Source organism: Chroicocephalus ridibundus, chromosome 4 (genome assembly GCF_963924245.1).
Source record: "Chroicocephalus ridibundus chromosome 4, bChrRid1.1, whole genome shotgun sequence".
NCBI lineage: Eukaryota > Metazoa > Chordata > Aves > Charadriiformes > Laridae > Chroicocephalus > Chroicocephalus ridibundus.
Window position 1 is genome coordinate 73897743 of NC_086287.1, and position 13990 is coordinate 73911732.

At 56.1% G+C, this 13990-nt stretch overlaps 2 protein-coding genes across 9 annotated transcripts in view; both read right to left on the reverse strand.

Moving 5' to 3' along the window:
- CNOT1 (CCR4-NOT transcription complex subunit 1) overlaps nucleotides 1-5006 on the reverse strand; it is a 59918-nt gene extending 54912 nt beyond the window's left edge. For all 7 annotated transcript variants that reach the window (XM_063334121.1, XM_063334117.1, XM_063334116.1 and 4 more), the window contains exon 1: nucleotides 4851-5006. The gene's annotated coding sequence lies outside the window, so the exon portion shown is untranslated. The remainder of the gene's footprint in view (nucleotides 1-4850) is intronic.
- A 2976-nt stretch (nucleotides 5007-7982) lies between these two features.
- Nucleotides 7983-13605, reverse strand: SLC38A7 (solute carrier family 38 member 7). 2 transcript variants are annotated; one of them, XM_063334125.1, is made up of 11 exons: nucleotides 13478-13605; nucleotides 12008-12421; nucleotides 11600-11798; nucleotides 11365-11509; nucleotides 10592-10690; nucleotides 9770-9827; nucleotides 9289-9403; nucleotides 8915-9062; nucleotides 8631-8830; nucleotides 8325-8379; nucleotides 7983-8234 (listed from the first exon to the last, which is right to left on the reverse strand). In XM_063334125.1, exons 2-11 carry the CDS (start codon nucleotides 12272-12274, stop codon nucleotides 8132-8134), a joined length of 1389 nt encoding a protein of 462 aa, XP_063190195.1. In that variant the 5' UTR covers nucleotides 12275-12421; nucleotides 13478-13605; the 3' UTR covers nucleotides 7983-8131. The 2 variants fall into 2 exon arrangements, with proteins under 2 accessions (XP_063190195.1, XP_063190194.1); XM_063334124.1 differs by lacking the exon at nucleotides 13478-13605 and adding an exon at nucleotides 12582-13379.
- Between the last annotated feature and the right edge of the window lie 385 nt (nucleotides 13606-13990).

Consider the following 13990-nt stretch of genomic DNA (forward strand, 5'->3'; position numbering starts at 1 on the left):
GCAAGAACAGACCAGGAAGAGACCCCAGGCAAGCTGTAAGGAATGAGAGCTCTCCTCCCTCCCCTTTTATACGAAGGTTTTCACTCATTCACTCACACTTAGAACTACAGCTTATTTAACATCTGCCTACACTTTAAAACATCCAGAGCAACGAATCCTGTCGCAGGCGATGAAGACCATTCTGCTCTTTGGAAAAGTTTTAGATTAGATAAAAACGTGGGTAAATTATTTGTAAGGAAAGTTAAATCATCCACCGACTTCGAGGCTTTCATTAAGCCACAGAAACCCCTGCATACTCCTGGATGCTACACAAGACCCTACCTACGCAAGAAAACTTACATCTCATGAAAAAGAAATAATACTGAAAGCATTCTTCGATGACAAGGCAGTTGTGCTAGGGAAGAATTTCAGCGCATGTTTAAAACTGCAGCAAAAAGAATTAGAGAAAACTTCTAATTTTTTTTTTGTACATCTGACAAGTTATAATTCGTTACCTTTATTTACAGGTTTAAAAGACCACTGACTGTGAAACAGCTTGGTAGGAAGGGGGATAGGCACAAAAGTTATCAAGATCTCTCAGTAGCATGGTACCCGATTGGTTTGCTTCTTTTAAATACCTCTGTTCCTCTTTTGGAATAATCCAGAAAGCATCACTGGGACTGGTAAGCATACCGGTTTCCATAACATTTTTACAGGCAAGGTGTAACACAGGGGACCAACGTAAATCTTCTGAAAAATGTTTGTTACGAATCAAGTACAGATCACCATGGCACAGTATGTACACTTGCCAAGGCCCTTGCCAGCAGCTAGCAAGGGGAATTCCAGCCTACCAGAGCACCAGATTCCAGTTAGCAGCCCAAAGAACTCATGGGCTGGTTGAACTCAGGGCTCAAGAACAGGACACAAACTAGAGCTCTGACTCGGTCACTTTTAAGGCAATAACAGAAATTTCAGATTTTGCCTTTTAGGCCCCTGGGAAGAAATACACATTTCTCTGGGTATTGTTCCTCATAGCAATACAAACAGCACAGCAATCACACCTACTCCACCCCAAAAAAATCAAGCTTTTAGGTGCTGGAGCTCTTGAGTTGGGCTGAGACATAAATGTGACCCTCCCTGCTGCCACACAGTCCCCTGCAGAGCACTGAGACTGACCATCCCACCCCCTGTTAACATCACTGTTTCCTCCCAAGAAAAGCAAGGACTACCATCTCAACATGCTTAATTGCATGGAAGCACAACAAGCTTTGCCACTTTCTGACTGTAAAATCCGGCAGTGCCACCGGAGAACCCAAGCTGGGGTCAAAAAATGGGATTTTCCCTTTCAAGGAAGCAGAACAAGAACCTGAGCAGACACCATGACTCAAGGACAGAACACAATAGCTGAAGGAAGCAGCTTCCTATTTATGTTCTAAATATATGGTTTGTACAGTATGTATCCTGATACACAGAAAAAAAACCCCGACAGCTCTCACAAGCACCAGACTAACAAACAGCATTTCAGAGTTTCAAATGGTGCAACCTAACTTACAGGAGTACATAAAATCAGAGTAATTAAGGGAGCGCTGCCTGGGAAGCGGAAGTGCACAGGTACCTCTCTGGTCATGTAACGCAAGGCTAAAATTCAATTTGTACCGCACTGATTAAGAAAGCTATGAATGCTATGCAAAGCAGACTTTATTTTTAGATCCATATATTCCTAGTGGGAATGAATCTCCCTACACTGGCCTCAACAATTCAAGATGCTTTCAGTCCCCAGGGCAAACCTGCCATCTTCACAGGTTCAGGAAAGTCAGGCCTCAGCCAGAGAGCGTTGACCAAAAAAAATTTAGATTTGCTGACAAAATCAGCTACTTACAATTACAGACCCTATCATACAGCAATGGATTAAGCTATCGGACACAGGACTGGGGAGCTCTTACGATAATACCATTTTATATTGTACATTTTATATTTTTAAGAGGTAGAAAATACTTATTGAGATCTACAGCATTACATAGCCTGAACACTTTGTAAGGAAATCAACAGGCCATCAGCAAAACGTTTGGCATCTATTTTAGCAGATTCTTTTCAACAGTAGAGTTCCAATGGGTTATTAAAACATAAATACGATACAATTTAGGCAAGAATCCCCAAATCACAAAATAAAGAGGGACAACACATAACCAGCAGTCAGATTTGACAAAAACACTCTCTACTAACCTGACGCAGATCACTAGGAGTAACTAAGCCTTGCTGCTGAAGATGACAAACCTGAAGTCTTCCACAAATTCGGAAACAGCCTTACAAAGAAAGTAATTTCAAAATTACTGCAAGCTGAACTTTGGTGGGTATTTTTTAGTATTTTGCCAAGGTAAGCAACTACTCCCACTGGGTTTCATGAGCTGTAAAGATCTTAGGTCACAGGTACTGCATGTGGAGGACACAACAGCTCCAGTGACAGAAACAGCAACATGTTTGCTGGTTAAGTTATAAACTCCTATCAAAAACCATCATATAAAGCATGCTAAAAGCGCCACTGCTAAACCTGTTCTTCAGAACACAATCTTTTACCCACTTCTCCAACAAACAGCACATACAGAAGAGCAGCACACCTCTGGGAAGCCCCACGTGTGAGAAGCGCTCCAAGGGAGAAAGAGGGGTTTGAATCATACCACAGTTAGTTAGATTTCAGGATGTCTATCATTTTAAAATCTACACAGAGAAAAACCTTACAGCATAAGTCACATTAACAGTAAAAGCACCTATTGATTAGTTTGACTGTCTCAAATTTCAGTGTTTACACCTAGAAAAGCCACCTGAACATTCCATGTACTGGAAAACTGCACACAATTGCGGTCAACTGGAAGCCACGATGCTGATTAGACACGGTAACTTTAGTTTCCGGAGAGCGGCTGAACTAAGCACGTATGTTTGTTCCCACACGTTCAGGCCAGTTAAGCTTCAGGTTTAGAATCTACCCCAAATCTAACACGCATGCATCAATCATGACATGGTCACTTTAGGCATTTTCACATCTCAAGGAGGTTTGTTTACAAAAAAAAAAAAACAACCCTAAGAAACTCTCACTTCCTACTTTCCCTTCAGTCAAACACTGCAGGCTAAAGTCCCCCTTGGAGGGAAGCTAAGGAAATTTAGGGACCCATTCTCAAAGGATTTGTGCTGTTTTCCCACACAAAACGTGTTTTAGAACAGTTAAATGCTATTTCAAAAGGCGAAAGTATTCATGCAGTAGGGATGATTATAGAACAGAAGAGAAATCTGGCTAAAATTGTCATGTCCTCAACCATGATTCTCAGTGATAAGAATTCCCAACATGATTTAGCACTGACCCATCACAGGGTCACAAACGGTCACTGCCCACTCTTCATAAGTTACGTTTGCACAGTTTCTCTTTCACTTATTCAATCAAACACCGAGAGTAGCCATTTCAGCATCAATTAAAATGAATTAAATATCTAGCAGCACTATGCTGGAAGGATAAACAGGATTAGGGATTTCTCTAAAGAAGAGAGGCAAGTAGACAGCAAGCCGGCTATGAGTTTGGTTTGGAGACACCAGGCCAACAGGATCAACAGTTAACAGCAAACTCAAAAGCATAAGGGCAGAAAAAACAAGACAGTAACAAGACCAGAAAGGACAAACAAGTCTATGACCAACTGAGTTTGTTTCCTGTATATAAGACAGCCACCTCACCCGGACTTGTCCTATCTATAATTTTAGTCAATGCCAATGTAGTTACCTTAGAAACAGGAAACACTTAAGTTGCGTGTGCAAAGAATGACTTGCCAGCTCTCATACCTGTTTTATTACCCACTTAAAAAAAAAAGTTCCACTGAGAGCAGATGTCATGCTTCCTTCTAACAAGTGGGATTCACAAACAGACTAAGCTTGTGACGTATCAACAGACTAAGTGTTATATTTTTTATTATTATCTCACTTCTGTTGTAAATTTGTCAATAAATCACTCCAAATTGTTTCTGGTTTGTTGAAATTGAACTATGACTGCTCACTAACCTTACTAAATAACGAGAACATGGTACGGCTCCGAGTTTAGAGAACTACGGCAAAGGAGCTGTTTCTAACAACGCAGCATCTATCAAAACAGCCAACTGTTGCTATTTCTAGTTTCAACATAAGCAAGTCCATTTTACTGGGCAGCGTGTTCTTTACTGGAGGGCAGCGCCGGGAAGCACTTCTTCCATGTGGTCTACAGGAAGGTTATGTCACCGGATTATTCGCTATAGCAAACTGTTTACGGGTTACTTGTTTTCTTGGGGTAAGTCCCAACAATGCCGATCTTCAAAAGAGGCCACCGAGCCCAGGGCGGGGGTAGGCCCAGCACCTCGAGTCGCTTTTTGAGTCTCTCAGAGCTCAACCTGTCACGACCAGCGCTACGATGGCAGACGGAGGAAGAGAAATGAAAACAGCCCCAAAGCCGAAGGTTTCCGAGCCCCCTCGGAGCGCACCCCGCGCAGGCCGCCGCCGGAGCCTTTCTCCCCGCACCCGGCGGCCCGCGGAGCTGCAAACTCCCGCTCCGAGCCCAGGAACCGGCCCGGGCCGAGGCAAAGCCCTTCCAAGTTTGCTCGGCTGCTCCTCCTGTCGATCGGACGCTGCCGAAGCGGCGCAGGCCGGGGCGGGCAGCGGCGCAGGCCGGGTCAGGCCGCGGCGGGGAGGGGGCGGGGGGGAGGCCACCAGCTGCCCCACACGCACCCCGGGCCCACCGGCCCCGCCGCGGCCTACACCGCCACCCTCGCCACCCACAGCGGCCGCGACTCCCGCCGCCCCGGAGGCTCCCCCCTATCCCGACCCGTGGAGCGGCCGGGGCTGCGCTGCGGGACGGCGCTCACCTCAAGGGGCGTCGGGGAAGGCCGGAGCGGGGCGGCAGGCGGGGGCCGTTGGCGCTTTTTCTCCTCTCGCCACCGCCGTTTCGCTACAAAATGGCGGACGGGGTCGCGCGCTCACGTCGCGGCCTTTCCCCTCCCCCGTCCCCCTCGCGGCACGCCAGCGGGGGGGGGCAGCGGGGGCGCGGGGGGGCGGGGCGAACGGCGAGACTCCCGCCCCCCCGCCGCCGCCGCCGCCGACTGGCGTGGCGCTTCCCCAATCAGAGCGCGGGGCGGTGCGGCGCCCGCCCAATCAGCGCGGCGCCACTTCAGGGGGACGTTCAGCCGGCCCTCCGCGCCGAGACAGCGCCGCGCTCCCATTGGTGGGGAGCGGCCGGGGTCCTTCCTACGGCGCTGGCCAATCAGCGCTGGGAGGACTCTCGACCCACGCATGCGCAGCAGGCGGCCAACCCGAGCTGGGCAAGGACGACCAATGAGCGCGGGGCGGGGCGGGAAGGGGAAGTGGCAGGGAGCGCCAAAGGGCGCGCGGAGGCGGGGCGGGGGGGGGGCGCCCCTCCCCGAGTGGTACCGGCCCACGCACCGCGGGCCCCCCCCTCCTGCGCAGCGCGGTGGTACGGCCCCAGGCACCGCACACACACTCCCCCCCCCCCCCCCCGCGGAGCGCGGTGGTACGGCCCGAGGCGCTGCATCCCCACAAGATGGCGGCGCTGGGCATAGGACTTACACGCCGCTTCCCCGGCCTTGCAGGGCCGCAACCTCCTTCCCCAGGTCGCTGCAGGGGCCGTTTTGCTACGAAATCCTCCCCTCCGCTTGCACACTCCCGGCTCGCCGGCCTCCGTCGTGGAGAGGGAACTTTTGGACCCCTTCAGCACCCTCCCCTCAGGGCCGAGGTCGCAGCCCCACAACCGCAGAATGGCCCCTCAGCCACCCCACACCTGCCTTCCAGCCCTGGGGGCGACCCCGGGGTGCCAACATCGGGATCGGGACTCCTGAGAGGGTACTTCCGCGTGTGAGGGCCCGAGGGAGGCAATGGGGCCTTCCCCATGGTGACCCCACCGCCAGCCACTGTGGGGTTAGCCCTGAAACCTGGCCCTACGCTGCCCACCCCAAAGCTGGGACAGCCAGGCTGGCATCTCGGGACACGGCTTCATCCCCACATCCCACTCGTGAGCATCTTCCCGCCCGCCCCGACAGAAACCGCCTCGTGCCACCCAGCACACGCACCACAACATCACTTTTTATTAAGATTTGAGGTCCCTCCGCTTTCTGCACATAGAAAATACATTTAAAAAGGCCGGTGTTTTGTAAACAGTCAGGGGAGCAGTAAGGCAAACAGAGAAACGGCCACAGCACCGCCCTACCCCCCCTGCTCTCAGCCCCCCGGGGGAATGGAGGGAGACCAGCAGCTCCCCGGGTGACAATCAAGCATGCGGGACGCCACATCTGTCTCTGCTTCGGCCGTGGGATGTCACCTTGGGGAAAGCCAGAGCCACTAAAGCCACCAAGTACCAAACCCCTCTCTGCCTTAATGGGGGCCAGGCACTGAAAGGCATCTCGGCATCGGCATCTGCTGAGCCTTGAGCACCCCAGTCCCTGCTGGGCTGCACGGGAGGTGGCTCTGTGCTCCCCGTGTCCAGGAGGAGTGGTCTGAGGGGTTGGGTGGTGTCAGGGTGGGCACCCTCTTTTTGGGTGGGCACCCTCTTTTTGCGCCAAGGGGTCCTTCAAGCTCCAGCGCCAGCTCTCAGGCAGGAGCCGGGTGAAGGGACTCAGGAGGCAGCTGGTGCCACATGAACGGAGGGTTCGCTGGAGCCTGGTTTTGTCAAAAGTTGAGGGCACAGAGGTTGGAGGTATCTTGGGGGAGGCAGGAGGGACACGTGCCTTCACAGGGTCCCGCAAAACATTCACACCGTGCTTGGGGCTTTTCTTGCTCCTCCTCCATCTGGGTCTGCCCATCTCATCCTGAGGAGCAGCGGGGAGGTCCGCATTTACAGGCAGCAGGCATTAGTAGGGAAAGATCAAATGTTTCCATGTGCTGTCCTCCCACCCACTGCCGCTGGTCGCAGAGGGAGAGAGCCGTGGTGAGAAGTACAGAAGCAGGCCACACTTCACCTTCCCACCACCTTCACCGCCCAGAACGTGCAGGAGGGGCAAAGCCAGGTGGTACACGAAGCTGGGCTGGACCCTCATCACAGATACACGTGAATTCTTCCCTCCCCCAGGGTTTTAGAAGCCAAACAAGGAACCAGGGAACTCAAAGACTGAACGAGAGCAGTCTGCCATTGAGGTTTAACTCCCCCAGCCAAGTCTGCAGCTGGGGGAACTGCTCAGCCCAGTGAGAGCAGAAGTGAAACTATCATCCAGACAAGCGACACAGGGACAGCCTAGAGCAACACCAGCCACAGAGTGTAAACAACCAAGAGAACAATATAAAACGGATTAATACTGACTGCTTTATCCCTTAAAACCTACACCTGGCCCAGTCCCATTCCCTGGACACCTCCTGGAAGAACAGGATTGGAACTTTGGAAAAGAGCTCTAGTGTAGTGTCTCCAGTAGGTCGATGCAGCCACAGCACCTTCTCTAGTGAGTGAGCACCCCCTGCCAGGGGAAAAACACGGCACCGGCCTGTCCCTACCCCGGGCTCGTCCTGATCCTCCAAAAAGAAATCGGGCTGCAGGCGACGGTCCCACTTTGTAACAGAAAGTGCAGCTCAGGCGGAGGGAGATGTAAAAGGAAGGGCAGGAGACCGGCAAGATGAGCCATGGGAAAGCAGAGTTCAAACCAAACACTGACACAGAAGAGGACTACGGGGATGTCACCCTGTCTGATAAACACGATTACTAGTTCCCTGTACGCAAGACACACCGTCTCTCTCCAATGCTGGGAGAAGAAGGAGTTTTAAGCTGTGGAGAGGAGCTCCTCCAGCACAGGGGTACACGGGTGAGAGCAGCATGCCTTTGCAAACCCCAGCCATGACCCCTTAGTGATGTCTAAAGTAGTGATGTCCAGCCCTGAGGGGCAGAAAGGGCTTGGCCTGGACTACAGGTCCCCTTGTAGTGATGCTCTGGCTTCACCAGGGAGTCAGGGCTGAGAGGACAAGCCTGACTGCCTGGTGCGTTAAGACAATGAGATACAAACCACCGCAGGGCTCTTTCAGCCAAGCCCCACATTGCAACGCTCCTCTTGGATCTTCCCAGCATGCCAACGTGTTTTCTCCCCGCATCCCTTTGGTCCTAGGGGAAATCTGCATCCCCACAGCAGCAGCGCGGTCCAGCCTGGAGGAGGAGTCAGGCTGTGAGATCCACAAAGATGGCGTTGGCAGTGGTCTGTCCAAAGATGAATGCTCCGAGGGTGACCATGAACACCCCGTAGCTGACCTGGGCCCACCAGCTGTGGATACAGGAGAACAGGGCATGGTTAGAGGAGACCCTCATGCCAACATCCACAGGGAAAGCAGAGAGAGAAGTGCGTCTCAGTTACCTGATCGCCCTGGTTTCTTGGATCTCAGAGAGCTTGGCTTGAATCAGGCAGAGCCCTGAGAGGGAGAGGAGGCAAATTAAACCCAGACGAGGCCCGAGTGGACACCCCACAGGCCATGGAGACACACTCCCCCTTACAGAGCAGACAGTCCAGTCAGAATAGTTGGGCTGCTGACCGACCTCATGCCACACTATTGTCCTTCTTGAAAGTCGTCCTGGTTCCTGCATCTCCATCCCACTCCCTCCCTCTTCGAGACACGAAGCCAAGAGATCTCCACCAGCCCCTGAGCATCCCGGGATGCCCTACCTGGGAAGACGAAGATGAAGCAGGCAGCCAAGCCCCCGATGACAGAGATGACTTTGCCAATGTCGGGGATGAAGAGAGCGAGGAGGAGGGTCAGGAGGAACCAGCTGATGGTCTGAAGCAGGCGCCTCCTCCGCTCCCGAATCACATCCTCCTCCACTGTCACCCCGGTGTAGCGGAGCCAGAGACCCTCCAAGACAGCCCTGTGGGCACAGATGTGGGGCAGGGGGGTTTCCTCAAGCTGCCCCTCCTGCCCACACCAGCCCCTGCCTCCTCCTAGCACTCACCGGCCGCAGAAGTGCAGGATGGGGTAGGACGTCAGCACGCAGAGGATGATGAAGGCCCGGGCGAGAGCAACGGGGATGTCGTTGGAGGGGTAGGACAGCAAGACGTCCTGCTCCACGCCGGCTCCAAAGGTCAGGAAGCCACAGACACCTGCCAGGAAGGGAGCAATCAGTGGGGGACGGGGACAAGCCTCCTGCATGTGTGTTTGAGGGACCAGACTTGGATGGATATGGCACAGGGCACACTGAAGGGGGTTGAGATGGACTTCCATCCCTTCCTGCTCTGTCCTGCTGGCTGACCAGAGTGTCCCTGCTCTCCAGAAGCTCACAGCCCCTCTGAGGACCATGCCAAGCTCACACGGTGTCCCCTGGCTCACCAGTGCCCGTGTAGACGAAGAGAGCAATCACCATGGCTGCCGTCACCACTGCCCCCCAGGTCTTCACCTCTGGCTGCTTCATGCTGTTAAAGACGGGGACGCTGCTCACGTGGCACTGCCGGGAACACAGAGAGAGAGCGGGGACACACGATGGGCTGAGCCTGAGCACACGGGGAGCCACACGGGATCCCACGTGTGATATTCCCAGGTTTTTTGTGACATCGTGATCCCCAGAGGTTTGTCACTGGTGAAGAAAAGGGGAGGACAGGCTGCCCTGGTCTTCCCAGCTCGGGTAAAATTCATTCCTCTCCAATCAGGGGCGGCGAGATGTTAAACTGGCTTCAGCCCCCTCGCAAAACCGTGTGGTGAGCACACAGCAGAGGGTTTGGGCCGGTCACCCAGGGGAGCATCCCTGGACCACGCCAGTCCCCCACCCAGGTGGCCGCAGGGTGGGAAGGGGAGCGCCGGGCTCCTCCCTTACCTGGAAGCCAAAGCAGATGGTGGGCACGGCATTGAAGACGGCTGTCCAGGTGGAGGGGCTGGCAGGAGAGAAACACCCACTGGTCAGACCAGGGCCCCCCCCGCCCCCTACCCAGTGCCCCGGAGGTGCTCAGTGATGGGCTCGCTCCTCTGCTGACCTGCTCCCCCCTGCAGCTACCATGTCCCCCCACTTGGGATGATGCCTTTGCACGGAGCGAGGTTTTCCTGGGACCTGGCACTCCCTGAAGACCAGGGCCTTTCACCGAGACAGAACCAGACAAAATTGAGGACTTAAAAAAATGAGAGTATCATTAAAAAAAATAAGAGTCTACTTGGGTGGTGCCGAAAACTGGTCTAAACTTTGCTCTGCCCTAAAATTCCCACTGCCCGTGCTGGGTCCGTAAACGTCCCCAAACCGTGAGGGAGGGGACAAGCCACAGGGGCTGTGCTGGCCGAGGAAATAACCCAAAATCATCCTAAAATAGACACACCCCTTGCTGCTGGGTGAGCACAAGCACTGCACGGGGAACTCTGGGCCTGGCTATATCAGAGCTAAAAGTCAATCATCTCTCCTCAAAAACCTGCGATGGAGCCATGGGGACCTCCAAGAGGTCTCTTTCCTCTCCTTCACCACCCGCTCCTCTGAAACGCTCAGAGATGCAGCCACTTGGGAGCTCCTGGCAGCAACACGCAGCGTCCCCGGGCCCAGGGATGGGACTCGTTAAGGATTTGTTCCCAGCCTTTACGGCCCTCGCTCCCACAGCCCTGCCTGGCCCTGCGGCGCTGTGATGGCCACCGTCAGCATTGTGTCTCTTGCGCTCACCTGGTGGGGATCTCCACAGGCACAAGCTCCTTGTCGGGCCAGATGTACTTGATGATAATGACTGCCGTGACGTACCACGTGCCAATCACGCTTAGGGAGCTGCAAGAGGGGACAGGAGGTTGTCAGCTGCCTTCCTGCTCTGTGGAGGGTCTCCTCGAGCCTCTCCATCCCCACCTTCCACCCTGCACAGCCCAGGCCACCCCAGTCCTTCCCATCAGGACCAATCCTGCTCTCCCTTCCCAGGGGCACGTGCCAGGCACTGTCACCCGCTGTCCCCAGAGCAGATGCTGCGCTTGGGGGCTGTCCCGTAGCGCTGTGAGCAGCAGATGTGCCAGCAAGGGGATGGACTGGCTTTTGGGTAGGAGAAAGGCGAGTGGCCCTGGTCCAGCTCCAGCAGCCAGGTTACACCAAGATGCTTGGTAGAGCAGGGCTGGCCTGCAGAACACCTGGCCCGGGGACCCTTACTGGTTATCCTTTCTGCTGGGTGGCCAACTCCAAAGACAGGGGATGATGCAGTTGAAAGTCTCTGTAGTTCTTCCAGCAAGTAGAACAGAGGGACACAAGCCCTGGAGCACAACACTGTGGCCTCACAGTGCTCAGCAGCTCCTCTGCTTCCCAGATGGGGAAACTGAGGCACAGGGAGGAGATGTCCAACCCCTCAGGGGCACTAGAACCATGGTGTTTCCACTCCTCATCCTCTGGGACCATGCTTAGTTGGGTGCCTGCTGGCCCACCCCAGCTCCCAGCCCCAGAGGGCTCTCTCCACGACCCACCTGGCGTATTTTTGGAAGCCAATCTCCTTGGGGATGGAGAGGGGCAGGATGAGGAGGAAGGCGGTGATGCTGATGGTGAACTTGCGGTCCGTGTACCAGCGGCCGCTCCCAGCTTCCTCAGGCTCCGTCACCAGAGCAGCAATGACTGTGGGGACAACCAGGGCGGTCAGGTTGTCCCCTTCCAGCTGAAGGGACAGCGACTGGTTATTTTTTCACCTCCATGGGACACACTTACTCTTGTCCTCCTGGTCTCCGATGATGATAAGGAAAGCAATGCAGGTGCCAAAGGTGTAGACGGCGATGGCCACCTCGCACAGCACACCAGGCACCTTCCCGCAGACAGCCCACACGACCTCCTGGTAGGTCCGCTCATTGCTGGCCTGTGAGCAGTACGCCAGGATGACCAAGCCTCCGATGATGAAGATCAACATGCACTGGGGTGGGGAAGAGACAGGGAGGGGACACTGAGGCAACAGCGTGACAGGGTCCCCAAAGCCACCCCAGGTAGCCACCCCCAAACACACAGAGCATCTCTGGTGCACCTCACCCACCAGGAGCCTGAGTCCCTTCTGGAGTTCTGCACGTCCCCCCCATGTCCCCTCCTAGAGTGGGACAGGGGACTGTCCCTTCCCCACCCTCTCACCATCTGCAGCGCAATGCCCGCAGCCACGCCGCCGGCCATGCTGAAGGCGGCGGGGAAGTTGAGCAGCCCAGCCCCGAGGGCAGCATTGACCACGATGAAGACGGCTCCCAAAGCTGACGTGGCCCCCAGGCCATTTCCTTGGCTCTCTCCACTCTTCGGCACTGTCTCCACGCTGGGGCTCTGCAGGAGCCTGGCCCGTTCCCCGGCATCAGCGCTCCACTCCCAATCCTTGTAGTCGCTGTTGATGCTCCCGGTGCCCTGAGCCATCGTCCCTCCTTGGGTGGCACACGCCACCGTTGATGTCCCACTAGAGCTCCTGCACCGGGCTCTGCCGGCCACCTCGAGGAAGGTCGTCCGCCAGCGCTGGCTCCATCAGGCAGGGAGGGCACCAAACGGTCAACCACTTAGCTGCTCCTAGAAGGGGAGGAAGAAGGACACAGTAGATGTTAATTAATGTACGTTAACAAGGGACAACCTGGGCAACGGGGACACAAAGGAAATGAGTTCCCCGGGTCTCAGCTTGGGGGTCACAGCACGCAGGTGTCCTCACTCCAGCAGATATGGCAGGACTCACCTCTTGTCCCCCAAATGTGAGGACGCTGGCGGGGAGCTGCAGGCACAGGGCAGGACTCGCCTCGCCGCGGGCACGAGACCTAGCGTCAGGGCTCGCTTCCTGCTTTCCAACCCCGATTCCTGCCAGCTCTGCGAGAGCCGCTGCGCACGTGCTCCCGGGGAAAGGTCAGGGCCGGGCTCCGCTGGAACAACCCATGCAGGCAGCAAAACGTTGCGTTGCCAGAAAAAGCAGGACCTGCCCCTTCCAGTGCCACCCCAGGGTGACCATTGGCACGAGATGTCTCAGAAGCTTATGGACCCGAAGACCTGGTGTTTCCAGCACCGCAGCCCTCGGGGGTTGGGCGGCCTAGGTCTCACCCCAGTGGCCCCAAGCTGAAGGAGATCTCAACCCTCCCAACCTGGCAGGGCTTCGCGGGGACCTACACAGCCAAAGGAAATCTCTTTTCAAGGAAAATATCTTTTTCCCCTTTTTTCTAGGCTATTTAAACCCCAGGCTGGAGTACGAATCCTCTTCAGAGGTTTCTGGAGAAACACCCCGCAGGTCTGCGACAGGTCCCCGGTCCCCAGGCCGGTGGGTCTGCTGTCACCCATGGTGACACGGGCGTCCGCTTTGGCCGAACCCCCGCCCGGGCGAGGAAGGGGGTGGGAGGAGGATGCCGCCGGGCGCCCGGCTGTCCTTCTACCCCCGGCAAAGCCACCACGCCGGCGACAACCAGAGCCGCCTCTTCCCCCGAGGGTGACCCGACAGACCCGCGGGGGCCCCGCCGCCGCCCCGCTCCGGGAGAAGCGAGGCCCTGGTGGCCGTCACCCCGCCTTTGCGGGGGATGTCCCCGGGGGGGGGGGTGTCCTCGGGGGGCTCCCCCCACCCCGGTACCCCCGTGCCCCGGCCCCACTCACCGGGCGCTGGGAGCGCGCTCCGCTCCGGCCCCGGCCCCGGCCCCGTTCGGGCTCGGCGGCGGCGCAGCGCCCGGCACCGCCCTCCCCGCTGCATGCCGGGGCTTGTAGTCCGCAGCCCGGCCCGCCCCCCAGCCCGGCCCCGGGGAGGGGTGCCCATCCCCGGGGAGGAATGCCCTTCTCCCGGAAAGCATGCTCATCCCGGGAAGGGATGCCAATCCCCGGGGAGGGATGCTCATCCCGAGGAAGGGATGCCCATCTCCGGGGAGGGATGCTCATCCCGGGAAGGGATGCCTTTCCCCGGGAAGGGATGCTAATCCCCAGGGAGGAATGCCCTTCCCCGGGAAGGGATGCCCATCCCGAGGAAGGGATGCCCATCCACGGGGAGGAATGCCCTTCCCCGGGAAGGGATGCTAATCCCCAGGGAGGGATGCTCATTCTGGGAAGGGATGCCCTTACCCGGGAAGGGATGCTAATCCCGAGGAAGGGATGCCCATCCCCGGGGAGGAATGCCCT